This window comes from Diceros bicornis, chromosome 28 (genome assembly GCF_020826845.1).
Source record: "Diceros bicornis minor isolate mBicDic1 chromosome 28, mDicBic1.mat.cur, whole genome shotgun sequence".
Classification (NCBI taxonomy): domain Eukaryota; kingdom Metazoa; phylum Chordata; class Mammalia; order Perissodactyla; family Rhinocerotidae; genus Diceros; species Diceros bicornis.
Window position 1 is genome coordinate 7,596,968 of NC_080767.1, and position 10,426 is coordinate 7,607,393.

The 10,426-nt window shown below is 54.4% G+C and overlaps 2 protein-coding genes across 2 annotated transcripts; both read left to right on the forward strand.

The window, feature by feature from the left end:
* The first annotated feature begins 870 nt into the window (after window positions 1–870).
* LOC131393777 (coiled-coil domain-containing protein 180-like) lies at window positions 871–2,955 on the forward strand. Its single transcript, XM_058524812.1, has 4 exons — window positions 871–948; window positions 1,191–1,258; window positions 1,449–1,539; window positions 2,761–2,955. Exons 1-4 carry the CDS (start codon window positions 916–918, stop codon window positions 2,953–2,955), a joined length of 387 nt encoding a protein of 128 aa, XP_058380795.1. The 5' UTR covers window positions 871–915.
* A 4,514-nt stretch (window positions 2,956–7,469) lies between these two features.
* On the forward strand, window positions 7,470–10,058 carry LOC131393778 (coiled-coil domain-containing protein 180-like). The gene is made up of 4 exons (XM_058524813.1): window positions 7,470–7,490; window positions 7,704–8,039; window positions 8,165–8,260; window positions 9,814–10,058. Exons 1-4 carry the CDS (start codon window positions 7,470–7,472, stop codon window positions 9,910–9,912), a joined length of 552 nt encoding a protein of 183 aa, XP_058380796.1. The 3' UTR covers window positions 9,913–10,058.
* Window positions 10,059–10,426: the final 368 nt, after the last annotated feature.

The following is a 10,426-nucleotide window of genomic DNA, read 5'->3' on the forward strand; positions in this document are numbered from 1 at the left end:
GGGATGTGTGGAGACAGAAGGGTCCCAGCAGAGCAGCAGGATGAGGAAGGGCAGGGGGCCAGGAGGCATATGCGAGAAGAGTGGAGAGTTGGCTGAAGCAGGGCGAGTCAGGAGGGAACCAGATGCGGGGCCTCTGGGGTCATGTGGGGAGGGGACTGTGGGTTGGACTTGGTAGGGGCCGCAGAGTTGGGGAGGGGCTTGTGAGCAGGAGAGTGGGTAGGTCAGAGTTGTATTTTGGGAGGGTCATGTGGCGGTGGTGGGTTGGATGATTGGAACTCAAAGAGTCACATAAATTAGCCTTTTGATTATAATTCCATTCGAGCCTTGAAGCTGAATTCTGAGCCCTTCAGCCTCTTTTAATCTGAGAAAGAGGTGGTCTCTTCTAGAGATGCTTTCCGCTTCTTACAGCCAGGCGCTGCTCTCTGCTACTCCCCAGCAGAGGTTGGTTTTAACCAAGGCAAAGATAGGGTGGATTTTCTTGACCACACTGGCTTAGAGCTACGTCTCCTGCCTCCTACTAGTTTTCGGAACATTTACTGCGCTGCTCTGGACGCTCCTGACAGCCCTGAGGCCTCCCCCTGCAGAGAGGAGACACTGCCATCCAGGGAAGGGGTTGACTAGTAAGAGTTTCGCTGCTCCACTTGGGGCGCTCCGGTTGCTAAGGGCAACGACCCTCCCTCCGCGTAAAGGAGGTGGGGGCGGGGCCCGCGGGGCTCCCTCCCCTCCGCGTCGCCTTGGAGACCAAGCGTGTCCTGTTGCAGTTGAGACTGGACAGGCCCTGGCTGACTTGCGTGGTGCTTTCTGCAGGTGGGGGCGCGGCCGGGCCCCTGCGCGCAGGCCCTCCCTCCACTTGGCGGGGCTTAGAGGGGATGTCCAGGCGCTGCCTCCTCCTTGGTGGGCTGGGGGAGGGGGTGCATGAGAGGAACCTGCAGGTCTTCTCAGCACACAGTAGGTGCCTAATTAGCGTGGCCAAAGTCAGTCTGGTCCCTCCCTCCACTTCCCTCTCCTTGTGTCCGCTGGGGCGGGGAGGGCGTCGGGGGTCCTTGAACTGTGTTCAGCGCCAGGTCGGGGGTCCAAAATCCCCGGGGTTAAAATCCCAGCTGACACCTTGGGCGGGTGGACTTTTCCCAGAAGAGCCTGGGAGAGTGAAGCACAAAACAATAACCATTTATTATTCTTCACCTCCAAAGTCCCTCTCGGGTTTGCGCCCTGCGCGGCTGAGAGCCCGCCTTCTCCGCGACTTCGGTTCTTGCTTGAGGTTTGTTTCCTTTCTGCTTCTTCGCCCCCTCCGTTGTTCTTCTTTTTGTTTAAAATAAAAACCCTGAGGCCAGAGAGAGGCCCCGATGCTTTGTCCCAGAGCAGAGGAGTCTCGGCCTGGTTTCTCAACCTCCGGATGGGAATAGAGGCCAAACCCCAGAGATGATTCCTGGACAGTGGCTTCCCAGCAGGGGCGTCCAGCCTGCGGCCAAGATGTCCCCAGTGGGGAAGGTGACCCAGGTCCCGAGCGGGAATGTCTACCAGCAGATCTTCGAGGCTGAGGTAGGCCTGACCCTCTGTCCCCCCTTCTCCTGCTCCCCCTTCCCTCTGCTCCCCAAACTTCCCTCCCTCTCAAGGCTTCCTTACCTGGAAATCTAATGAAATAGGGCTTTGAAATTGCTTTGATTTTAAAAATAATTCTTATTGATTCTTAAAATGTAGGAATACAAAATTAGAATGTCTATTCTTGAAAGTTAGAGAATTAAAATTTAAAATTTTTAAATTTAAATTTAAATTACTCAGAAATAGACGGAATTAACCATTGGATGCCCTGGGTGTTTTTCCTGTGCATTAAGGCATTTCTGATTTTTTTACTTAAAAACTGGGTTTGATTCTATACTAGTGTTCATCTGAAACCTGCTTTACCTGTTCACAGTGTCTCATGTCCCCGGGCATTCATGTAGTTCGTGAATGTGGCTGCCTGGGGCTTCCCGTATGTGTTAAGGTAACGCCCTCTTGACAACCATATATGTTGTTGGAATTGCCTTGTCGCCTATAAAAAACTGCACAGACAAAATGATATCTTAAAGACACACTCACACCCTTCCTTTGAAGTTCTGTACTGCTTCTTTGAAAGCGACTTTCATTCCTACTTCGAGTCCTAAGTAATGCTCTCTGTGGAAGGCTTGGAAATTACAAAAGTGTAAAAAGACAAAAGAAACTGATTACTCACATGATCCTGCTCCCTGGAAGCAACACAATGTTCTTAACATTGGGCATATTTTCTCCCAGTCATTTTTCTATACATTAAATTTTGAGATCATACTTTATAATTTTAGTTATAATTTTTAATTTATGCTTTTAGTTGATATGCTTGATGATGTGTCGTTATCATAAGCATTTTCCTTTGTCCTAAAAAATCCTTTCCAAGTCTCATGTTTAATAAATGCCTAACATTCCATTGAAGAGACATACATGTTTACTCAACAATCCCTTGTTTTGGACAGTTCCCATTTTTCCAATTCCTTGTGATTATAAAAAATGCTGGGATGAGCATCTTGGTCCTCATTAAAATTTCTGAGATGCCTTCCTAGGAGTGGCTGAATGACTGTTCTGGGGAGTGTGTGTGCCCAGGAGGGGTGTGCCCTGGGGTTGAAGGCCCCCTGCGTAGCGCCTTCCTGCTGGCAGGGTCCCACATGACCTTCTGAGACTGCGCAGTCAGCCTGAGGGTGCAGGGAGTCTGCAGCTCCGACCCCCAGCCCAGAGCTTCCTCCGTGGATTCAGGTGCAGCTGGTCCGCTCCCTGGCGGCCACCAGGCAGCGGGCTGTGGAGTGTTCCCTGTCCCCGAAGAATGGCAGGAAGCCGTTGATGAAGAGGGTGGATATTCCTGAGGGGGAGATGATGTCTCCGCGGCAGCAGAAGTGGGTGCACAGCCTACCCAATGACTGGGTCACGGAAAACCCTGTTCTCTACAGATAGGTCCTGCTGTCCAGGCCGCACCCCCACACACTGGGGGGTGTCAGAGTCTTCAGAAGCTCAAACAGAGCTCACCCAAGGTGAGGGCCAGGTAGGAATGAAGTCCCAGTTGCCTCCCCTGGAAGAGGGAGGTCATGACACCTCCTGTGCAGGCCTGTTTGCTTCTCCGTCCCTTCCTCCCCGTCCCCCACCCTCCATAATTACTGACTGAGTGCCTGGGGCCAGCACTGGGCGTGGGGCCCCCACCCTCCTGGAACTCGAGGCCTGGACAGTTAATAAGTAAGCAGGTCCCCCCAGAGGTAGGAAGGCTCTGACACGAAGGGCGGGGCGGTGGGACAGAAGTCTGGGAAGCTCTCTGAGGAGGGGCCTCAGCTGAGATCGGAGGATGAGAGAAGGCTCTGAGGCAGGACAGGCTTGGTCCACTCCAGAAGGCTGAAGAGTCACCGGGCTTGGGGAGAGGGATGGGAGATGAGGCGAGGAGAGGCTTGCCGGCCACGGTCAGTAGTTTAGACTTTAGTGAAGTGAGCAGCTGATCTGCATGTTGAAGGCCTTCCGGCTGCCGTGTGCAGAATGTGGGAGCTGCAAGAAGACGCAGGGAGGCCAGGGCGGAGCCACCACAGTCCATGTAAGCATGAGGGGGCTGCGGAGGGAGAGTAGGGGCTTCAGGTGTATTTTGGAGGCAGAACCCAGGTGTATTCAGGTGTATTTTAGAGGCAGAACCCACAGGACCAGGTGATGGATTGGATGTGAGGAGAGGGCTCCTGAGGGTCCTAGGTCTCTGGCGCGAGTGCTTGGATGGACAGTGGAGGCACCATTACCTGAGATGGGGCAGATGGAGTGGGGCAGGGAGAATAGGAGTTCCTTCTGAACTTCCAAGTTCAGAAGTTGAATTTGAGACTCTTGAGCATGTCCCAGTCCCCTCTCAGCTGACCTGTTCTCATCCAGGCCCCGGGTCTCCTGACATCTCCCTGTGCCTCCCAAGAGTCCTCTGTCTCCCAGGGTTTAGCCTAGGACCACCCATCATCTGATAACCGGATATAGCATCAGTCAGGAGCTCTTGGCACCCACAGGACACTGTTTTGGGAAAGGCACTTCTCGTGGAGGGCAGTGGCACTGTGCTGGCTTCCTGGGACAGACAGACAAGGCCACTCTGCCTTGGATGCAGATCCAGAGCACAGCTCCCCATGGCCTGTGGCAGGAACAGAGATGTGTTTGTAACCTGCCAGGCCCTGCCACCCTCAAAATGACTGAGGTGTCTAACTCAGCACCAGTGTCTCTCTGGGGTGTCTTATCTCCTTCTTGAATTCGGCCAGCCAAAGCCAGTCAACTTGTGCGTTCATCCACGCAGGGCGGGGCCTCTGGGTGGTGAAAGAGGAGCCCAGGGTAGGGATGGATCACCACTGGCGTAAACCAAGCCCCCATGTCCCCAGAGCAAGTGGCCGATCAGCCAGAGCCACCGGCAGCTCCCGCGGTTGGGGCACCTGGGCTCCCCTGGGGCCGCCTTAGTCCAGGGGCATTTGGTTGACAGGCCGAAAGCCCCACCTCTGGAGGGTCAGCCTGGGCCCGTCAGCTGCGGCCCAGGCCCTGCAGTCTTCCTCGCCCTAGGTCTGCAGTGAGCACTACATAAGGAAATGTCTGGAAAGTGCTGTGCACGTCGGGGCCCCGAGGGATCGCAGGCGTCCCTGAGAACGGCTGCATTTCTGTGGTGCTTGCTCTGTGGACGGTGCTTTCAGGGGCTTTTATTCCAGAGTTAGGGTCGTGCTCACCCACCCTGTTCCTCCCTGCTGAGACAGTTTATCTGGGGTCCCAGCTCTCTCCTCCCACACCCAAACCCCGGGACCGTGCACCTTGGCGTCACATGTGTGGGTCTGGGAGTCCCTGCTTTGCTTTGTACAGTGACTTTTCTAAGCCCCCTTCCCCTGTCCTGAACAATGGGGTCACCCCAACTGCCTCATAGGATGGGTGGCTGAAGGAACAAATGAGGAGCATACTGAATGCTTAGTGCCAGGCTGGCTTTCCCCAGGCTGCTCACACCCTTTCCGGTCCTCAGTTTCCACACGTGGAAAATGGCTCCTGCTCACTCCCCACACTTGGTTTGCAGCCTGAGCAGAAGCAAGGTTCCTGAGGGCAGGCCCGACTTCTCGTCTAGGGACTGTGGTGTCTGTTGGCAGCAGACACCCAGGGAGTGTTTGTTGGGAGACTGGCACAGCCTTGGGGCTCTAGAATCGGGTGGGCCTGGGCTGTCGCCAATGCCCAGGGTCCCTCTGGAGACTCCTCGATGTGCCAGAGCTGTCCTGGGGAGGTGAGGGGGCTGGAGGCTTATTGTTCTCCTCTGCTTGTGCCTCAGGGAAAAGGAAACAACCAAGGAGGAAAAAGCCCAAGAGGGTGAGAGCACCATCGCTGCCCGAGAAGTCCGGGGCCTCGTGGACACCATCGGTGAGCCTCCATTCGTCCATGAGGGCAGGCCTGGCCTGGGCCAGAAGGAGAGCCCTGTGGGCATCTCCTGGGAGCTCTAATGTAGAAGCACCTGAAGCTCCCACTGTGTTCTTCTGCTCAGCCACGTAGAGGGCCTTCTCCCCTGAGCCCTCTCCCCTCACCTTCTCTCCTGGGCCTTCTCCCTTCGGTTTTCTCCCCTGGGCCTTCTCCTCTCGGCCTTCTCCCCTGGGCCTTCTCCCCTGAGCCCTCTCCCCTCACCTTCTCTCCTGGGCCTTCTCCCTTCGGTTTTTTCCCCTCGGCCTTCTCCCCTGGGCCTTCTCCTCTCGGCCTGCTCCTCAGTGCAGGGAGCTGGAGGCAGAGGAGGGGACTGCCCAAACAGTTGGCATTTACTGATGAAAACCAGTTGGTAAAGGATAGAGGATTTCTCAGTCTATGTTTTGTTCCCTCATGCTACATTGTCCTAGTTTGACTTTGTCCCAATATGGAGGCTTTTTTCCTTCATGATAAAAAAGTAGTACATGCTCACTGTGAAAAAACCAAGGTAGGCAATAAGCAGAAAGTAAAAACTCCCCCTCCACGATAGCACCCTCCTCCCAGGAGCGCCCCTCTGCCCCGTGAAACCAGGCAGTGTCCACCTTCTCACATAGATTTAGGGGACAGCGGTGCACAAGGTGAGATCTCAGACCCCAGAGCAGAGGGCCCTCGTCCAGAGCTCCACTCAGCTGACTGCCTTTGTTCCTTAAGCCCCATGCCTGCGTGTCCTCACCTGTAAAATGGGGCTGAGAACAGAACCTGCCTCTTGGCCCCGTCCTGAGGCGTAATCGAGTTAGAGCAACACCTGGTACGTGGTTGGTGCTATATAAGTGTTGTTTACTCTTGTTTGCGTATGGATTTGCTTCTATAAAGCTTTTTAACAACCATAAATGGCCCCATTCTATACATTGCCATATGGGAACTTTTTCCCGGCATTTAACTGTATGTGCAAGACTTCCTTCCATATAGCATTTATGGATCGCCTTCGTCTCTTCTTTTCCTTGAGCCCCTGACACTGCTGGCATTTTCCACCTGTGCTGCCCTTCCCCGGGGGCCTCCCCTTGCCTTGGAGCTCTGAGGGCAACCTCATCACCTCTGTGGTTCTCCCCCAGTTCCTGAGAGGACCAGCACCGTCACCCTTCAGGGGCGAAGAGACTACAAGAGGAGGGGCTACGAGAGCGCTCTGGGGAGCCTTAAGGAGGAGATCGCTCAGATTGGGATGGTGAGAACCCTCCCTCTCTCTCCCCTTCTGTTCTGGGCCATTCCGAAGGTGGGCTCGTCACTGCATCCAGCCTGCCTTTCCCCCCAGCTCAGAGGTCCAGTGGCTCACCACGGTGTAGATGGAACTGTAGCAGCCACGTTTGAGTGGCTTGTTATGAGTGCTTGTTATGAGCATAGCCCTGTAAGTCAGGTACTGTTATCACCCCCATCTTACAGGGGAGACCCAGAAAGTCTTGCCTGACTTGGTACATAAGGGGCCCAGTGGGAACTGGCCTCCAGGTCTGACGCCAAAGCCCAGCCTTTGATCTCCCTGCTCAGTCCGACTCGTGAGGGGCCAAATGGCCCGGCCCTAAGGCATCACCCTCACTTGGCTCCCTGTTCCTCTCCAGAGACCTCATCTCTAACCCCACTGGTGCCGGAATGTTCCCTAAATGAGACCCTTCTTGCCCTTCCGGGTCCTCTCTGAGCCCCAGATTGCACTCGCCACTTTCTCCGGAGTCTTCCCTGACTCACATCGTTCCTCTAGATTCTTGGAGCTGGCTCTGTACTCACAGCATCTGCCCTACCAGCGCATCGCTTTCCTGACGCGTCCCAGCTGGACGTGAGCTCTGCTTTCACCCGTGAGCTCTGGGGCTCCAGCCACACGGCCTAACAGAGCCTCAGTCTCCTCTTCTGCAGTAAACTTGGCGTTCTTTCACTGGCCGTTTCTTTAATGAATATTGTCGAGCCCCAACCTTGGGCCAGGCCTAATGGCAGCACCGCCGTCACAGGCTGTGATGAGGACCAAGCCAGTCAGGACGAGGGCTCAGCAGAGAGTGAGCGCCAGCATGTGGCGCGAGCTCCAACTGGTGGCTGCTTTTGTGCTCTGCTTGTGAGCTAATTAATGAATCTTAACTGTGAACTAATTAGTAAATCTTAACTGTGAACTAATTAGTAAATCTTAAATAATAACGGTTGTTATTTCTGAGACAGGACCACGGCCGGCACTTCCCCGTTACAGGGGGGCTCCCTCCTGCCCCGGCCTGTCACACCATAGCCCTCGCCCTCCTGTCCTGTTTTAGGAAATGGAACCTCTCGTCTTGGAGCCAGGGGAACTTCTTTTAAAAGAGCTGGCTGAGTCTGACGAAGACATCGACAGTCTCTTCAGAAAGGCGGAAAATGACAACAACCTCGAAGACTGCACCATCCAAGTAGGGGACCCCTCGTGGCCGGGCCTGCCCCTCCCGGGTCCTGCTCCTTCCCTCCCTGCCATCTGTCCTCCCAGCCTGACCCGGATTCTGGCACAGACCCTGCTGCAGCTGTGGGATCAGGTGGCCGAGAGATTCCTGCTCCAGAAGCAGGAGATTCAGAAGCTGGATGAGACCCTGCTCTTGCTCGAGTCCTCCCGGGCAGACAAGGTGAGTTGGCCTGCAGATGGCTTCTTGGTGATGGTCACTTGTAGGGTTTATGAGGCCTCCCCTGTTTCCTTTTAGTTCTCCAGGAAAAGAGAGAGTCACTAACTATGGCGCTTTGTTGTTTCCAGCTAAAAAGCGTGTTGAAGAAATATGTGGACATCATGGAGAAAACTTCCTATCTCATGCAGCCCGACGTGTACAGGCTGATAAATAAAGAAGCCATGGTGAGCAGTTTTCACGTGCAGGGGGTCAGCCCACAGGAGGAGCCTGGCGACTCAGGAATGATGAGCTCTTCATACATAACATTTCCAAGTGACTCAGGTTGCCCACTTAGGTTCAGAACCAGAGTCTTGGTTAAGTATCTTCAACAGAAATCCTTCTAAAGTACATTCCATGCTTCCCTGCCCTCTTAATCCCAGTAAACCTAACACAGCGCCCTTGTTTGGAGCACTGATGGTTTTACGAGCGCCTGCTGGGCCGCGTCTCAGCTGCCGTGTGCAATGCAATAGGTGCTACACGGTGGAGGCGGCGTCTGCCAGCTGTCGTGGAGCCGGGGTGGTTTGTGCCCTCATAAGTGACCCCTGCCTGGTCTGTTTATCTAGTTTTCCTGGTGGTTCTTGTCTCGGCTCCTGCTGGCTGTCAGTGTTGCTGAACCATGCCTGCCCCTAGCTCTGTCCTCACTGCTTCCCTATCCTCCCTAGCCTCCCCGAGCTGCTTCCTTTGGGATAAAGAGCAAGAAATTCAAGGTTATTTATGATGTCTCCAAAGTCAGAGTTAAGCCTGACGCCTCTGCCATGTGAAAGGATGCTTCTTTTGCTCCTCAGACGTGCATTGTCTCGCGTGGGCTTCCAGGTCCTGTGCAGAAAGCTGGGCTTGCCAGGCAGCGGGCCCCCCGGCAGCACACAGAATGAGAGGAGTCCGGCGTTCAGAACCAGAGATGGGCTCCAGCCCCGGTGTGTGCCTGGGGCTCCTGGACAGAGCACAGACGGGGAGTGGGCACAGACTCCCTCTGCCCTGCCCTGACAGGCAGCTCCTAAGATAACTCGGCCCCTGCACCTGGACTCCCTATCCAGGAAATGGGGCTAAGGATACCTATGCCAGGACTTGTTGGGAGGGTGATAAGAGGGCTCAGCAGTGGGAGCTCTTGTTTTGAGACCAGCGAGAGTTGCTAACTTTTATCCATTTGATCCCTCTGGGGGGTAGAGTTAGTCGGTGACCAGTTGTGAGTCAGTGTTTGACATTCCTGTGCTTATTTGACTCGTCGTGACAACTGGCACTTGCTACTTGCTCCATGTGCATTAATCTCATTTCATTTCACAAAATCCCTGTGCTGTAAACAGCATTATCTTCACATTAGGGCTGCGGAATTGGAAGCATTTTCTGAGCACAGTGCAAATTGTATAAAAACATTAGTCTGATTACCTGCCCACTTTCCACTCTTGACTATTACATGTAACCCTGTGTTGCTGGCCCGAGGAGCATGGCCGTCCCTCAGGCGTGGATACTTCCCACCCTCTGGTAGCAACTTTCACCCACAGGAGGGACGGTGAAGGGAATGCCGGTCTTCATGCTTCCTGGCCGGGGGCACTTTTGTTAATACTGACACAAGGGTCCTGCAGCTTTTGGCCAATAAGCAAGACTTTCTTTCTTTCTTTTTTTTTTTTTGGTGAAGAGGCTTAGCCCTGAGCTAACATCTGTTGCCAATCCTCCTCTTTTTGCAGAGGAAGATTGGCCCTGGGCTAACATCTGTGCCCATCTTCCTCTACTTTATATGCAGGATGCTGCCACACCATGGCTTGATAAGTGGTGGGTAGGTCCTCGCCTGGAATCCGAACCTGCGAACCCTGGGCCGCCGAAGCAGAGTGTGCAAACTTAACCACTACGCCACCAGGCTGGCCCAAGTAAGACTTTTCTTTGCTAAGAAATGGATGCCTTGGGCCAAGATGTCTGAGGACACTAAAGAGTGTCTGTCCGTCTGTGCTGCGGGTCTGGGGGTGGAGGCCCACCTGTACATCTGCGTTTCCAGACAGGGAGCCCCACTGACACTGGGGACGAAGGCAAAGTCCGGAGACCTGGCTCCACCTGTACTTTCCCTGTGACCCTGATCAAGCGCTTGAACGTTCGGAGCCTTTCTCTCCCAATGCAAAGCAGGCACCGTGATGGACACGTGATAGGGATTCAGCGATTGTCCGCAGGATGCCATATGGAGAGTGCCTGGTCTGGGCCTGGGCCTGGGGTTGTCACAGATGTCAGGAATCATCGACGGTGATGGCAGGAGCCGCATTTACTGGGCGTTTCCCACGAGCCAGGCACGGTGCTCGGGGTTTTGCTTGTAATATCTTGCTGGGTCCTCACAGGTACTGAGTGAGGAAGGTACTATCCTTAGCTCC

Coding starts and splice junctions, on each gene's coding strand:
- LOC131393778 (XM_058524813.1), top strand. CDS start 7,470: ATGTGGCGCGAGCTCCAACTG. Junction 7,491..7,703: donor TGTGGCGCGAGCTCCAACTG/GTGGCTGCTTTT, acceptor GTCCTGTTTTAG/GAAATGGAACCTCTCGTCTT. Junction 8,040..8,164: donor AGTCCTCCCGGGCAGACAAG/GTGAGTTGGCCT, acceptor TGTTGTTTCCAG/CTAAAAAGCGTGTTGAAGAA.
- LOC131393777 (XM_058524812.1), top strand. CDS start 916: ATGAGAGGAACCTGCAGGTCTTCTCAGCACACA. Junction 949..1,190: donor GCAGGTCTTCTCAGCACACA/GTAGGTGCCTAA, acceptor TCACCTCCAAAG/TCCCTCTCGGGTTTGCGCCC. Junction 1,259..1,448: donor GACTTCGGTTCTTGCTTGAG/GTTTGTTTCCTT, acceptor GCTTCCCAGCAG/GGGCGTCCAGCCTGCGGCCA.